The following is a 17385-nucleotide window of genomic DNA, read 5'->3' as shown; positions in this document are numbered from 1 at the left end:
GACAGGTAAAATACCATACACCAGCTGAGAGAATTAAAATGTTAGAACATGCACATCACTAATGTATGGTTGATGAGAGACTTCTGAACAGAACCAAAAGCTGGGGGAAAATGAAGCTAAATGTTTATCATGACGATCTCGTTTAAAGGCAACAACCCCTCAGGGTTCAAGATTCAACTTAACAAACCATGAGCAACTCCAGCTCTGGAGCCATTATGTCACCCAACCTGTCACTGTTCCCAATGCACTACAGTCCTGTTTCTTTGGTCTTCAGCTGTAAAGCTGTGGCTGACGTAGGACATGGCTCCAGTAATGAGCACAGTGAAAATACCCGGCTAAAGAGTATAAAGACAAGAAATATGTAGGGGATGTTAGCTTTGCTCCTGATCCGCTGCTGTGTCTTACAAGGGACAGGTCTGCAGACCATCCAGCACTTTGGTTTCGCAAGGAACGTGCAAACCGGTGGCAGCAGAAGACCCTTCAGGTGAGAGGTTTCTGTGCACCAGCCAGAGGTGGGGCTATGTGTAGGGGTGACTTTCTGCTTCTGAAAGTTGAGAATAAACTTGTGCGTTGGTCATCAAGTCCTCCCGGTAGCGAGTGAGGCACAGGCACATACTTACGGCAAAGGGCTTTCTGCAGCCTGCGGAGTTTCATGGCAGTCCTGTACGCCGAGAACCTGACGTTGTTCAGGTCAGCTGTAGGGTGGAAATATTAAAATAAAAGATCAGCTTTACACCTTAAAAATAACCAGACTCACAAAGATGTTGAGTTGAACTACAAGATTATACTAATTGGTTAAACAAACAGAGAAAAAAAGAACCCAAAACATTAGAAACTCTACTTCACTGAGCAAAAGCCCTCAAACCTTGACAATCAATCATGCAAAAGAAAAACACTAAGTCCTAAAGTGTTACTTCCTTTTGTTCAAAGGCACGGAACTTAACAGCACTTGAAAGGACAACATCAGTGACTGCAGCAGTGTTGCCTGACAACACGGCAGCCTTTCACACCGCAGGCACTGTGGGAGAAAGAAGAACCTGGAACTCCTCCTGGCCGGCCCCATGCACCAGCCAGGCCACCTGCAGGCACCCTCAAGAGAAGAGCTCTGCCCAGGAAAAAACAGGCGACTCTCAGCTACTGCTAAAAACGAACTTTAAAAGAAAGACAATGAAATTTTGTGCTTTCCACCTAAGCACATCCTAGCCGTACCCCAAGATGCAGACCTTTCCCGGTGAGAAGCCAGCTCACCCAGCCAGGTGAGCCCCTGGGTTCCCACCTCTGAAATGGTAGGGAGCCGGTGGGCTGCGGCACCACAACGGGGAATGGCACCCGGGTACGAGCACATGGTGCGGCGCGATTTTTGATAGAGCCTTCCTTCTCCTGCGGTTAACAAAACAAGGACACCAGCACAAGTCCCCACTGAATAGTTTAACCATGGCTTGCAAAACCTCCCGGGATGCTGCAGGGACAAGGTCATGCACCAAACCAGTCACACCACACCAGAACAGAGAAACCTTTCAGCACGTGGGAGGCTCAGTGGCAGCTACCCGAACGTTATTCAGCACCGAATCGTGATGATCTCCACAGCAAGGCACAGCAACTGGTCTGTAGCCTAAGAAGTGAACACTAATAAAACTGAAAAGAAAGGAGGGGTTGTCTTGGACCAAATCTGGCCAGGAAACTGCATCTGCACCTTTCTCTTCTGTGAAACCAGACTGAGGAAGATGCCCTTATTCTAATCTTGTCCCTGGCATTGCTGGGGTGGCCTTGGGCAAACCCCATTTACAACAACAATGAAGACAAAATTCACTGAAAGTGAGGCTGAAAGTACTGTGGCTGAATCTCCGCCATCAGTACCAGCACATTGGCTAACTCGTCATTTACAACTAGATTTGGCACACCAAGACTACAGTGCAGCTACACCACCACTTGCATTATTCAGAATCAAACTCAGGATGCAGAAGTGAGTGTGCAAATCCGGCTTTTGTTTGTGCAAGTAGATCAACAGGTACCTAAGCTGCCTGTGCAGCTTCATGCTGATACCTTCAACAAAGAGAACTCGGGTAAGCTATTGTGGTTGCTGTTTTGGGGGCATGTCCACGAACCGATAGTTTTTCCCAAGTGGCATTGCCAGCACCTCCCAGGGAAGCTACCTGCCCTGGGAACCGAGGAGTGGTGGGGGGCACTTCGTGTACTACAGCCCTGTCACCCCCACCACTGAAAAACCAGCCTGCTGCTGGCAGGCCTCTGCCCTGCCACCTCCCCGACTAATTCCTGGGCACAGACACTCCTGGGCATTTCAGCCATCTAGAGACCATGCTCAACAGATCGCTTGGCAACCGGTAATTTAAGTTTTTTTTCCTAGCACAGAACTGGACTGTTTGTGCCAGCCAGTTTCCGCACCCAGCAACACTGGTGAATGCATTTAATTTACTGATGGAACCCGTGGGGCCTAAGAAGTTAATGATGGGAAAGTGTTTGGAAAATATAAACTACTATGTAAATACAAAAAAGAACATTACAAAAAATATACTGGCTCAGAATAAAGGTCCATTTAGCCCAATAAGCTGCCTCTAAGCCTGGCAGCCTCTTGGAGAAAGAATATGATGAAAACCAGGGCAAACAGAAAACAGTTCCTTGCTGGCATATGCACTGAGGTGCCATAAAGCTGTTTGCAATGCGGTAGCTTGGGTCTAACTATCCCAACATCATTTACAATGCTGTACAGATACAGGTAGCAGAGGGAATATAGTCTCAATTACATTAATTTTCAATAAGCTGTTCTGAATGAGTAATTTGAGGTTTGATAATTCAGTAGGTTTTTTTATACCTTAATAAAAGCTGTGGAACATTTCTAAACCACATCTTACAGCAGAAGGGAAAGTTTCAGCTTTGTATATAATTCCTTTTTCTTTGCACAGTTCCACACACCTTTTTAATGGGCAGTTCTCCTGCGTACTACTCCTGCCAGCTCCCCCCCTCACAATCATCCTGACAGGTCCAGAAGCCTTAATGTGGTGTGGAATACAGTGAGCAGTTTAAATAAAGCTACTTAATTTGTTTTGAAGGGAAATTAATAAAGCAGTCTCTTGCAAACACACTGTGACCTCAGTTACATTTTGCACCCTTGCTGTAAATCTGCACTTCTATTCTGGAAAAGAATATATACTAGATAATGGTTAGCGTTTGATAAAATGAAGAAGCCTTCCCTAAATTTTCTCTGAGTACTCTGAAAAAAGCTCCTCTACTTCTTATTGACATTTTAAGAAATATTAGTAAATATATATGCATATTTCAGGCCTTGATCAGTGCAGAAATACAATTCATGAAGACACTTAATCCTGAAAGTGCTGTAGTTTACGTCTATTTTCCTGTATATGTAATACAAACTGAATTTACTACCAACCTTAATGACATTGCTGCCAAGAAGCATCTGCTGTAGATGATCGACAAGCAATGTCAGGAGCTAGTTTCAGAGCCCTCATCTCAGGTTTTGGGAAAGTAGCAGCAATGTCATCGTTTGGCTCTACGTGCTGAGGCGTTGCACGCCCCCGCTCCCACCTTCACTGCTGTCACCAGTATTGGCCCGTGCCCCGTTACTGTCCCCATGTCAACTGCTCACCTCCACCTTCCTTATGCCACCACCTCCGTGCTCCCGAGGGACAGCTCTCTTACTGGGTGGTGACAATCATTTAGGGTCACTGAATCTTAATGATTTATCTTTTCCCCCTCCCTACTCCTATCCAACTGCCAGTGGTGTCTTTCCTCCCCCGGAGCTACTGCTGGAACAAATGTGTTGCTCTGTGGAGCAACGAGGGGAGCCCAGGCCTCTCCTAATTGGATTCAAAATATTTCCCTTGCTGGTATATGACCCCATTTAAACGAACCATAGAACATAAGACTGTCAGGGAATGGTCACTGGGCTCGGGAGCGTTGCAGATAGCATCACCACTAACAGCAAGGGAGGAGATGTGGAGTGAGGCAGCGTCAGGCGGTGCTGGGCCACAAGCCAGCCGCTACTGCCGGAGACGTGCGGCGGAGGGAGGATGGAGGCTCCAGCGGCAGCAACCTTCCGAGGGCCTACGGAAACACCAGTAGTTCCTCCTTCCCTGTGAGGGTTTTTCCCTGCCCCCTTCCTGAGTCCTGAGGGAAAAAATCTGATGCTTTCTCCACTCCCAAACAACCCACTAAAAGAGTCAGGACCCACTAAGCCTCGACTCCAAAGCTTTTATCATCTCTGAGCAGGTTGGAGAGCTCAGTATACCAGGCGAGCTTTCCTCCAGCCCTTTCCTCCTACTCTGAGGAAGTATGCACCGTCTCGTCGCCCAAAGGAGGTGGTCAGAGGGCTGAAAAGCCCTTGGAGTATGTGAAACTTTTGCAGGTTGTTTAATGATACTCCCAGTCCTCACTGCTCAGAAGGTAACTTTCAGGCTTTGAACAAAAAACGTTAAGTGCTCAAGAGCATAATCTGTTTATGGTCTGAACGACAACGTAGTGGACGAGGTCGCCTGGCCCCTGGGAAGGATCACATGGGAGTATTTGGTGACACATGTATTTACATCCCAGATAAAGGAGAAATCACGGTTCTCCCGTCACTCAGCCATGAACAACCTCCCTGTTCAAGGGAATATAAATCTTCCTAGGGGAGAAGACTTCAGATCGCTTTACAGAAGACCCGTAAGATGGGGCAGGTGCTTACAGCTGATGCCTTCGCAGCAATGAACAATTCCCACCAACACAGCAGTACGATATCTCCATGACCTTCCCCAGCTTCTGCCGCAGCCCTCCCGCTGTCCTGGTGAAAGGAGTTCAGCGTGCCAAAGCATCAGTGACTCTCAGAAACTAGGAAATCTCCTTCGCTGCTTGCTTTTTTTCATTTAAGACATGACAAGCACCTCCCTTTGCTTCATGGCAGCTAATGCAGTAGATGGAAGGTTATCTAGAAAAGTGATTTCCTCCACATCCCTCATACGCCTACAACATATGAATATGTTCATATTCTTACATTCATTCATATTAATATGAATAACATTGAACAAGAACTAGTGCTCTTATTACACATGCAGCTTTAATGAAGAGGACTTCAGACTGCTGATAGAAACAACTCAAATCAGAAATATTATGGAAAGATGATCAGATAATTAAATCCTAACCTTTTCCGCATAATTCTGCATGTTGATAGAAATCTCAAAACCTGAGGGTTATGCTCTTCGTCAAAAGCGCTAAGAGTCTCATCAACACATTTTCCAATGTTGTATTTCTACAGTATTGTAGAAACAGATGTAATTACACATAGCAGATCCTTTTGCCAGTGGATAATCAGGTAAAAAAACCCCACTCATCTGAGACGTGGTCAGTGATTTGTATCAAAAATTCAAACCACCTTTTGGAATGTCCCACTGACTACTGACACAACATCAACAAATAAGATACTGTAATTTATTTTTTTTAAATCCTCCCATGCTAACTTCCAGAATATACATTGGAATATGAGTATACATATTCCACAGTGACACACCTCAAAACCTGAAAGTCTTACTCAACCATAGCTTGTGACATGTTCATATGGCTGTTCTTAAATACGCTGCCTGCAGTGGATAAACTATTTTGGGAATTGCATGTCACTGTTGTCTCTGACACTGCCTACCGAACAGAGGTTAGAACCTGTTTACGGTACAGTCCTGAACAGACCATCATTCCACTACCAGCCACTTAAGCTTTCATGTTTCATCAGCCATTAACGGCACTCTGACTTTTCAAGAAGCTTCATCTCACATCGATTCAATACAGCTGTGATTCCCTGAGCAGCTGGTAAGAATGCTGAGTTTCCTCCTGCTGCCCAAAACCTGTATATAAATCATTTCATGATGCCCTACAGTGACATATATTGCCTCTTTAGGAATTGTAATTTAAAAATGCAAATGAGACAAATGCGCAAAGAAATTAATCAAGTAACATTGCTTAATATCAGTTGAGTCTCAGCCATCGACTCTTTTATTATAACAATAATGAATGCTATCATCTACATTGCTTTGAGAAAAAAATAACAGTGAACAGTGTTACTATACATACAGACATACAGCTTAACCACTCTCCACGAAACAATACAGCACGCTGTACTAGACCTGTCCCGCTGAATAAAAAAAGCTGACAGCGTCTGTACAAATTAGTAAGTGGGAGGTACCCGGGGCACCAAAATGCTACTGACTGCATCTACACCAAGTGGATGAACACCACAGCATGTGCTAGCATCCCGCTAACCGGATCAACCGACGTGACCTTCGGGAATTTAGTTTTAGCATGTAATGGCTTTTCTTCAGCCTGCAAACCCAAAAATATAAGAAAGGATATGATGTACACCTGGGTTACACCCCATTACGGGGCTGGGATGTGAGTAGAGTTTGCAGTCAGAAAGGTCAAAACCCTTCATGTACACTAGATGAGAAGTAGTCATAGTGGAAAATCCTAAAATAAATAAAGAGCAAACAAACAACTTCAAAAATATTAATGAAAAGTGTCCATTTGCAAAACAAGACTGCAATACTCTTGAGCAAAATGTTCCCATACCGGTCACCTATTCCATAACAGAACATTACTTTGCTGTCTCTCTAATACCCTCCTTCACTGCTAATACTCCTATGGTTTCAGCTTCAAGGGATGCAAGGTTAACTTCTACTTCTCTGCCACAGTGACGTTTACGGTCTGCTAGGTGTATGACTACACAGGATGCAATCACATGTTGTTAGAAAGATGACCCACTCTAGGTCTGACTACTACCCAAGGCTGACAGAACCCAACCAATCCTGTTTTCTGAAATGAGAAGTTTTATTACTCAGATTCTAGTTAGCTTGAAAAGGACAACAGTGAATAAACAACCTTTAAAGAAAGACTGTATGTATCCTCTCACAGGACTTCTGCAGAAATCAAACGACTGATGTGAGCAATAGGCACATCTTACTAGTACAAGTGTGGAAAACAATTAGTCAAATATGAATAAAACCTCATATCAAATACATGCTTAAGTGGTTTGTACCAAAAACTATTATGGCAGAGAGGGGCAGTTTAGCCTCTTCGGGCAGCATTTCAGACAGACAAACTAAAATACACAGCCCAAAAAGGATACAGGTTATCCACCTCAGTCACTGGGAGCGGGAGGCTCACGCCACTGCACAAGAGCAGCCAGTCACAAGATCAACACAGCGGCTGCTGCCGAAAGCCCGCTGGAGGCTCAGCCCTACCTTCCTCCGTTCTCCTGCCTCCTGCTAAGCAACTCCGACATCCCTTCCATGCACTCCACGGAGAACTGCCCCTCATCCTTCCAAATCAAATGGAAAGCTGTCACCAGCACACCACAGCCTGCAAGGGTGAGGGTGTTTCTCACCCTCTTCTCTTGCCTTGGAGAGTTAGGAGAGAGAAACAGATGCACAGGGCAACGTTTCTGACTGCACCCTGCTGCTGCAATTACTGTCCACAGTGACACTAATGAACCCCGGGGAGACTTGGACTGACACGACATGGGGAGGCTGGAGGAGGGGGACGCTAACAGCGTCACACCACAGCCAAGTTCTCCTGGGCCATCACTGCAAAGGTTAGGGTCATTTTCAGCTTAAAGGCAAAACACCATCATTCTGAGCTAAGCTGCCTGCCATTAAATGTTCACTCTCAGAAGATCATCTGAAAAAAATTAAGCAATCCCAGACCACATTGATTCCTGCTCTTCCCATCTCTCCCCTCACTCAAAGGTCCTTGAACTCTCCAGGACAATGAAACAACACAAATTCTCATTTCAGTGATACCCTGGAGCCATCATGAAGGATGAGAAAATTTGTGAGGGGACTGTAAAAGAACAGTGTAAAAAAACCCAAATCTGCTGCAGGGGAACTGCTTTTGGAAGGAAAAGCAGCCCGAGCAGTTCTTGGTACTTTGAAGACTTTCGGAGGGAAGCTGGAAGAAAATGGGAGTGGTTCATAACGGTGTAAATACAAACTGGGGGACGCCTGTCAGTCTCTGAACCTCGGAGACTCACTTGTCATCGACTTTTACTACCTTTCCTGTTTCAGCATTTCTTTTTTCTCTCTGTTCTTAATTTATATAATTTCTTCTTAATTAATCTATACCAACATCAACTAGATACATTAAATGATACAGCTAAGGTCATTGTTGCAACTACCTGTTTCCACTTTGACTTGACCATTAAACAACAATTAGGTCATTTAATGCTGACAGCTTATTACGTAACTTTAAGTAGCCATAACTTTAAATGAAGAGTGAAAACTGCCCAACTTGAGTCAGCAGCAGATGCTTCATTAGAACTGATAAAATGCTATGTTGTTTAAATAATAAAGAAAAGCAGTCAAGAACAAGATTTTTACTATCTTAAAAAGGAAAAGCTTCTGTTAAAAGAACAACCAGTCAGAAATTTTTGATACAAATATTAAATTTCAAATCAAATATTTTACAGTTATTACTAGTATCTTTATAAACAGCCATGTTTCAGCAAATGAGCTCAAAGAGAATTTGAGAATACTCCCATCATGGGCACGTTATTTTGTAATTTCTTCCTACAGGTTCTTTCTGCTTTCCCTGATGCAGTCCCTATTGAAAGCAGGACACATGACTTCTGGACCAACAATCTGATCAGGTACAAAAGTGTACGCAGCATGTCCCTACCTTCTTTTATTAGTACCAAATAATGATCTCAAGTAATTTAGTTTCATTTTTATAAACACCCAAACCTCTGAAGACAGAAAGCTGAGGGCAATAAGTTCCAAACTTGGAATTCATCTATTTTAGAAAAATGTAATGCAGCACTTTGTAGGTGTGTGAATTTGACATGTGAAAAATAAAACTATTATTACTGCTTTTCTTTTTTTAAACACAAGTTTCTCTTATGCCTTAAAGACATAGGCAGATGAGGAACATTACCTTGTGCCAGGCTGCATCTTCCTCATTCACTTAAAAAAAAATTAAGCTTTCAGTAATTTGTAAGAATTTAAATTAGACATACGGATCTCCTAGCAAATTATGATATACTGGCACCAATTAAAGTGTGGCAGATTTAAGGAAAGGCAACACATCAGTCAGTACCTGGGATGTACAGAGAGCTACATCACATAGCTCAATTATTCCCTCCAGGCTAAGTGGAGGAGTTGGAAAATGGAAATGAAAACTCTTGACAGCATTGATGTGCTTGGTCTCACCTTTTTGCATTTACCTGGATTGCAGAATTCATGTTTTCTACCAGATTTTTAAAATGCACACATACTAAGCTCTTTACTAGATCCTTCATATGAATGAGAAGCAATATTTGGATCCTAATATGGGAAAAATAATAGGATCTAATGAGTATGCAATACAAAATCGACTTTAATAATATCTTCTCAGATAAAATATTACTGAACAGTCTGAAAAGACTTCAAACATCCCATTATTACCGTTTTGACCTGAGGCAAAGCAAAGCACTGAAAATACATCAAGGGTTCTGTTCAAGACTAAACGGGTTATGCTTGTATTATGCAATTTGTATGAGAGTTAGGCAACGATGAATACACCCAATTCAAAAATAAAATAAACTGGTAGGTTATTCAGTAGCACTTTTATCAAAGCTTCACCCCATGTGGCAGTGCACAAAGAAGCACGTAGTCTAATCTGTTTTGTACACATATATGAACACCTAAGTTTACTAATAAAAATACACATTCTGCAACCTTTGCTAAAATCAGTGTCGCTTCCATATTAATGAGCATTTGGTCTCAACCCCACAAGAAATAAAACTAGCCAGAAAGAGGATTGTCCTTTTGGACACTCCTTGCTCCTGAAAAGGAAAACAGCAGGATAAGAAAAAGAACCAAAATCTGCCTAAACAGGTTCCTTCTTTATGCACTAAGAAATAAGGATATCTTAAACTCTTGACATTTGGGTGATGCTCATAGTGACAAGACTCAGTTAAATGAAATGCACGCTGACTTCAGCAGTCACACATCTTTTGAACTGTTAACCTGAACTCATCAAGACGCTTTTCTCCCTTATATATAGTTACCTCTTCACTTCATTCAACTGATTCAGGAGTATTCAAGATATTCAAAAGAGTCAAGAGTACTCTAGCTGAAACAGGGAAATACCAGAAGAAAAGCAGTTGCAACAAGACTTTAGGTCTGACCAACAACAGTATCAGGAATATCATGCAACCTCTGGATCAAAGAAGGCCACAGTCAGCCTGTGGTTCAATTAACAGGCAACTGTTTCAAGATCTACCTGCATTAAAGGGATGTCTGCACGTACAATTACTATTTGTCCTGAATCTTTTAAACCACTCGCTTTAAGGGTAAAAATATAAAGGAGACAAACGGCAATACATTACAATTAAATGGCAAGTCAATACATGTCTGCTTTTGCATTTGGCTAGCCTGAACTTACACATCTTATATCCCTTTTTGACACACTGAGCTGTATTCTGGTTAATTTTTAAACAAACTGCTCCCACAGTGCTAATACTACAGGGAAAAAAAGGCTCATGCTGTTTCATTCCATTTTATCATATCACTTTTCTAAAATATTTTTGCTATGCCTTTAACTGCAGAGCGCTGTAGACGTACCTGAGTTAGCTTGAAATAGATTATGCTGGCATAATTAGATTGTTTTCAGCAGCTAAACTAGAGTTTAGCGGGAGACAATTTAAGCTATTCTTCACCATGGTAAATAAGCCTGCACTGGATGGTAGATTTGACTGCTCTAGTGCTCAAGCTGGCTTGTTTAAAGCTGGTTTATGCACATGTGCTGTACAGACATGACCTCCTTTATGAATGCAGTATATTCACTGATATTTCTTTTAGAGAAATAGCTTAATTTTTATTATACTCTCTATTATTTATTAACAGAACCATTAAAAGCAAAGAGTTAGCTATTAAATGGTCTGCCAAGCAGCCTATACTAGAGCACGGATTGACCTATTTTATCTTATAGATGTGCTTCTGTTAATAAAATCCAAAGCTGCTAAAAAATAATACACCTCCCCCCCCTTACCAGAGAGGCACATCTGAAGTCATAATAAGCATGCAATTTGGGTATTCAAAATGACATCATGACAGCTGCCATGCCTTCCAAGTATTGAAAGTGCTTTAAAAATAAGCAGTGGTAACGCAGTTTGGCAAATTGCTTCAGTTGGCTTCCTACCATCCAAAAGTCAACTTTAACAGCAGCTTGGTTTGATTTTTTCATCTGCCTTTTGTAGAGCAGATTAGACAGTGAAAAGATTCAGGATTTTTTTTTTTTTTTCAAATTTCTGTCTCAGTCTTTCAGTAAGAGTTTGCAACAATGCACCCAAATTACTTTGTAAATCCAGCGCACATTCCAAATGTGCTAATTGAAATACTATCTTTTCCATTGCATGTTTGAAACATGTTATTATGCCTTACATATTTCCCTTGCGGAAAATTTTAACCTTGATTAAAAGCACTGCCTCTTGCTTTCACGTAATTTTCTTTTACGACTTCTGGAAATCTTTGCCTTAACAATTCATTCAACTGAAAAAAACCCAAACATCTGGTAGAGGTGTCTTACCTAAAGACTGGTAAAGCTCAGTCATCTTGGGATGATCCCAGCAGGTCGTTTGCGTCTCATGGCTACAATACAAAACATGGAAGTTAGTAAAGTCAAATTCCTCTCTCCATCGCACAGTGAGTGATGCGGGTTGCACATCAGAGCACGGTGCCAGACCCTCGCCCGCAGCCTGAGCTGCTCTGGCAGGGGGTCTCAGCAGCGGTAGGCACATCTTCTTTCAACGTGAGGCGTTAACATGAAGTGCTTTATTTAGGCATGGCCTCAAGAAACAAAATTAAAAGTAGTGCTAATATTAAAAAGACAGCAAGTATTCAGATACACCATAATGTTTTGAGGAATTTGTAAGCACACCAATCAATTCTTAAAAACTCATTGTTTTGTATGGATCGTTCTCCAGTTCCTCCAAACTAGAGGACAGACATTTAAAAGGGTTTAGTTCTTAGAGCAGTTATGGAAATTCTAACCAGACGCTGCGATCCATGGTATTTTTGACCTACTTTCCCCTACGTGCTCTTTCCACGCTTTCCCATGAGGTAGGTAAGAGCTACCCAAGGCAGTGGCTGCAATCCTTCCTTTCGGTCCAGACATCTGCACTGAAATCCCCATGCAACAGCCCACTCACCCACCACCAGCTTACACCGCTTTTGAGCCCAACACATCACACCCCCCATACCGACGGTCTCTTTTAGCAAAGACCATTGCTGCTCCTCTTGTTCCCTGGGACTCCCAGGCCCCTTCCCTTGCTCAGGAGGTCCCAGGGTAGTGTCAGGCAGCAGAGCTGTTGGGAAGCCAAGGAGATGCTAAAGCAGGGTTATGAAATGCTGCAGCATGACTAGAATGTAAATTGGACAGTCTCTGCATTGAGGCTAGCAATCTTCAGCTTTGCAACACAACATTTTGCCAAAAGACGTGCAGCGTGAGAAAGCCAACAAAATAAAGTGTTAACGGGTGTAGTAGCAACTCATGTCTCCTCAGGTTACACATCATATGATTTTCTTTTAAGGATGGCATAGCTAACGTGATCACGTTTCCATTAATGTAGAAAACTTCAAAGAAAATTCTCCTAACCTATCCTCTAGTCAATAAAGTCCTGTTCCTACAGAATTCAGCCACATTAAAAGACAACCATGAGTGTTCACAAAAAAAAAATAAATTCTGGAAAGCATATGTAGCACACCATTGCTAGCAATCACATTTGCAATTTTCGCACTTAAAAATCAGATGTCCTGGCTCCAACACACACACATCATCCAGGAGAAAATATTCAGGAGAGCAGGACGTGGTCCCCAGCGCTGTGCTGCTCCCGGAGCACACACCTTCCAGCTCCGCGAGACCAAACCACAGCCAAAGGCAGCGGGCTGAGCGCACCTGTATGCCCAACCCTGCGTGGGAAGACTGACACAATGAGGTTGTTTTAGAGAACAAACGGCCCTTGAGTTCTCATTTTGGGACAGCGATGTTCCCAAGTACACCCTTACCCCTTATAGGCTAAGAAGGGGTAAAAATTCCAATGAACCACTTCAACACCACCCCTACTCAAGGAAAAAAGAAAACCATGACATGCTTTCTTAGCATGATTTAATTTTGGTCTTAAAAGACAGGCTATTTACTTGATCCACGTGAATACTTTACCGGCCCAGTAACCTCTATACATTCAGTAGCTTACTATATATTTTTCCAGGTTTTGCTCTGTAACTGCAAGAAAGAATGAAAGGGATCACAAGCACTAAGCATAAGGAAAAAACGCTGCCATAGTGCTGCCCTAGTTGAGCACAGGCTTTTAAACAAGCCCTTTCTCATCAACTTCAGCATCCCCTCCCCTTCCTAATTCCTGCGGTGGCTGAAGGCAGTGAACGAGGGAGGAGGACACTAGAAGAGCACAAGTAGTCTTGTTCTTCACTCTGGTAAAAAATGAGTCCTGCAAAGAGAAGTGGCTGCAACCACATTCAGAAATCTCAGCCCGGTCTGTTTTGGTTTTGTTTTTTTTTTTAAATGCAGAAACTGGGTAGCTTCAAGTGAAAACCTGCGGATCTGACCCACCTGCACCCGAGCTCCTGCACCTCCTACCACGCTTGGCATGGGCAGGTTCTGCAGAGAGAAAGCAGGACCAGCAGCTTTTACCATACCCAGCTATAAAGTGCATGTTTGAAGAAAAACAGAAAGAGCTTCATTTACACACTGAGTCTCTAAAAATTTGGCTACCTGAAGCCTCTGTTTATAAAACAGCAGCCCAAAGGAAAAGAGGAAGGGAGCGTACTCCTCGCAGAAGAACCCTGTGGCCAGAGATGTCACGATTCAGGTGAACGGACCGCAGACCCAAATAAACACTGAAACCCACCGACCTGGGACTGCAGTTTGTTCGCACCCAACGTCGGTTCCCCACGCATGAGCCTGGCCACCCTGGCTTGCTTCCCCATGGGCAGGTAGCCCCAGAAGTGGGGGATATTTGAACAGCAATTGTACCAGGGTTTGTATGCCAAATCATGTAGTAAAAAATGAGGAAAAAGAACCTATGCACACAGTTACAAGAAACCTCTGAAAATAACCTGCCTGACTTCCCCTCTGAAATTAGTTTGGGAGCCCCAGCTTGCCTTATGGATAAACTAGACCACTTCAGCCCCCACAGCGGTTAACCTAGCAGCCTTCAAAGGCACTGATTCCCCATTAAAATATTTAAAAGCCATCAGATATCTGGCAAGGTGCATCTCTATAGGATTATGGAATCCCACGTCTGTGTTGGCTAGAAGAGCAAAAGGATCATCTCACATGTGGAAAACTGTTATGGTTAATCACTGATCAGCATTACACGGATGAGTAATTTATTGATTTTTTTTTAATTTTCTTTTTTTTTTTTTTTGGTAAGGCCAAATCATATATCAGTGAATTTAGTGTGTATGGTTTAAGCTTATGGTATTTACTAATAATCCTGAAAATACATAATTGTTTTTCCTATCATCTTGTAAATAAAACTTCCATTGCCAAAGAAACATTGGACTCCAACTGTTTTCAGGTATTTTTAATACCAGTAACCCCAAACCACTACTTGGTGTGCTTTTCTTCCATGGTACAAGATTAATTCTCTTGGAGATGTACAGTTTGTAAGGAATGATTCTATTTGCTTCACCTGCAAGTGAGAAAGACTGAATTTGCAGGGCAGGTACCTTTCCCCTCTTTGCTTTATTTATAAACTTAGCTGCAACTTAGAGAAAAAACCCCTTTCTTCAGGCTATACAAGTCACCTCAGCAGAGACCCTAACCCTTGCCCCTGCCGCCCTCCCGCTGGCATGGCCGCCCTCCGCCATTCAGCAGGGATCACCCAACCTCGTACCCTGTACCAGACGCCGCGACGGACCGACCTGCGCTCTCGCAAGAAAATACAAGAGTTTTAAAGGGAACTGAACCTCGGTCGCTGTGATTGCTGTAGAGGTTGAGTGCCCGTACTGAGCCAGGGCAGATTTTGCTGGTACTTGACATGCAGAACACAGGAAGGCTGCAGCTATTTCACTCCAGCTAAAAGGCGTTTGCCTCTCAACCGAATGTTTTCAGCTCGGAAAGTTATCAACGATTCTGCACACAAGGGCAGCTCCAGGAAAGGTTAGATTCCATCAAGGCTATTCTTCATAAGCCTCTTTGCCATTTTCAAAGGCCATTTAATTGTGAGCTTTGGGGCTGGACCGGTGGGGGAGGATTTGTGTGTATGCCCTTATTGTGAACACCGTCTGAAGTGAAATGCCAGCTCAGCAGTTTCAGGCAGCCTCAACCACACTTGGGAATGCTGTAGCATCCTTAATAGATCTGCAGCAAAGCGTTTGCCAGAGTTTCAAACTCCGGTGAACAAGGCCCTTTACAGCTCGCGAGTCAGAAAGACATGAAAAGTGTAGCACAAGTCCTCTTGACTAGCAGCAGCTAAAGCAGGGTGAGAATATGTGCAGAAATAAGTACTCAAGATGCTTTTCCAACATAAAAAGGCATCTGTGCGCACGGCCAGTAGTTTTGCAATATTGCACATGCTCAGAGGATACATTTCTCAAATTGGCTCTACATTTAGGTCAACCAAATTGATCACTAGCTTTTAAATCATAGACGTTCTGCAACAACTAAAAATATAAGTTGGCTCACGTGGCTTATTTTCTTCTTCCTCACCTGACTTAAGCCGCAAAGGTGGAAAGGAAATTAAAACCAGGCCTGTAAAGGAGAAGAGCAGCCACGGATAATGGTGACACCTAAGCACTGGTGTGACCGGCACATTAAATACACCGATAATTCAGTGGGATGAAAACATAGTCTTCACTTAATACATCCTTTGGGAACTGCAGGACCACTTCATTAAAGGATGATTATATTATATTAGCAAGGATAATTTTTACGTGGGGAATTCTGTCACACTATGCCTGTGTGAACTCCTCCGCTCCTGCCAACAGCAGAGATTTGTCTCTCATCGGTGTCGGCAGAGCCAATAACACATGGAGCACTGAAAATCTGAAATCAAGAGACGATATCCTAACTGACCCACTAGCTGAATTAGAGTTCCCTTGTTACAACTCGATCAGCTTGGACAAAATACAGTTATTTTATCTTCCTTCCTTTTATATAACTTCTGAGCAACACCAGCAGCAGGAGGAGTGGAGAGCAATGCTCCCCCTCCCAAATTCCTGCACAGATTCCCCCTCAAACATTCCTGCACAAGTCACATCGAAACACTAGCCTTTTAACTGTTCCTGATTGCACTCCTCCTCCTTTTTTTTTTTTTTTTTTTTAATATATATCCAGAATTCAGTCTCCCGTGTATTCACTTCTCAGCTCCAGAGTCCAGAATTTCAGGTTGCAACTGCAGAGTCCTTTTTAAACTTTTACATCCCTCTTCCTTGGTGATACCTGAGCCAGTTCTGCTGCGCTTCTCCCCTCACCCTTGATTAGAAAATGCGTCAGGAACTAGCTGTGCATGGGCGTAGATGTGCACGGAATAAGAAATTCTATCAGGTAGCAATAAATAAATAGTTACAACCACTTAGGAAGAAGCCAAAATTGAAGTAATATAAAGCACTGAACTGATCCATTTTCAAACAGCACAATTTACAATACCTCCCACCTTTTGGCTTTACGATGAATAAAACGTTACTCCAACCGCCTTATGATTGTTGTCAAAAAGCCAAAATAAACATGATAGAGTTGTTTGGATTTTACTAAACTAATCTAAATGTAATTGAAATTGTTTGTATGAATAGACACTACCAGTTATTTAAAAGAAAAATGTTTTCAACAGTAGATGACAGTGATTGCAAGGAAGACGTAATATTTGTCTTTTTACAGCATTTCATTAATCCCTTAGATAAAACAAGTTACCGCTATGGAAAGTATCAGCAATGTAAAAAGGTGGCATTCCTTTGTGCTTTACAAAGGACTACTGTTTTCATCTGTAAATCTAGAGACTACTGATCTGTGCAGAGATTATTTCTGTTTAAGCCAAGGATCAGTGTCTTTTCAGCATGAATTTGACTTTAGCGTGTTTTATTGGCTTTTGCGAGATTTATCAGACTGCTGAAGGCAGGCACAGATAGATATTAAAGTTTCTTGCCGATACTGGAAATGAATAGCAGGAGAAGGGCAAATATCAACTGCCAAGTACTGCATAGTAACTCTTTTTTTCTGCCCTTGATGTTAAACATTTATTTTGTACGCTCTGTCACGGGCAAAGACTCCCGCTCAGCGGCTGAGGCCGGGGAGCCTGCCCGCCCAGCCGTCCCTCTCCACCGACCCCCCGGCTTTACGAAGCCTGGCCCCTCCGCTTCTGCCAAAGCCATTTCACCGCAGGGTCTTGTCAAACCC

At 42.8% G+C, this 17385-nt stretch overlaps 1 protein-coding gene across 1 annotated transcript in view; it reads right to left on the bottom strand.

The window, feature by feature from the left end:
- The window catches only part of LOC104164560 (dystrophin-like), a gene marked incomplete at its 5' end in the record, with an annotated part of 74260 nt that extends 62639 nt beyond the window's left edge, over nt 1-11621 (bottom strand). Inside the window, 2 exons of the mRNA XM_009703919.1 lie at nt 621-695; nt 11560-11621. Of these exons, the coding sequence (XP_009702221.1) occupies nt 621-695; nt 11560-11621 (137 nt within the window). The remainder of the gene's footprint in view (nt 1-620; nt 696-11559) is intronic.
- Between the last annotated feature and the right edge of the window lie 5764 nt (nt 11622-17385).

This window comes from Cariama cristata, unplaced genomic scaffold (assembly GCF_000690535.1).
Source record: "Cariama cristata isolate BGI_N322 unplaced genomic scaffold, ASM69053v1 scaffold13847, whole genome shotgun sequence".
Lineage (NCBI taxonomy): Eukaryota > Metazoa > Chordata > Aves > Cariamiformes > Cariamidae > Cariama > Cariama cristata.
This window is presented reverse-complemented; position numbering and strand designations above follow the sequence as displayed.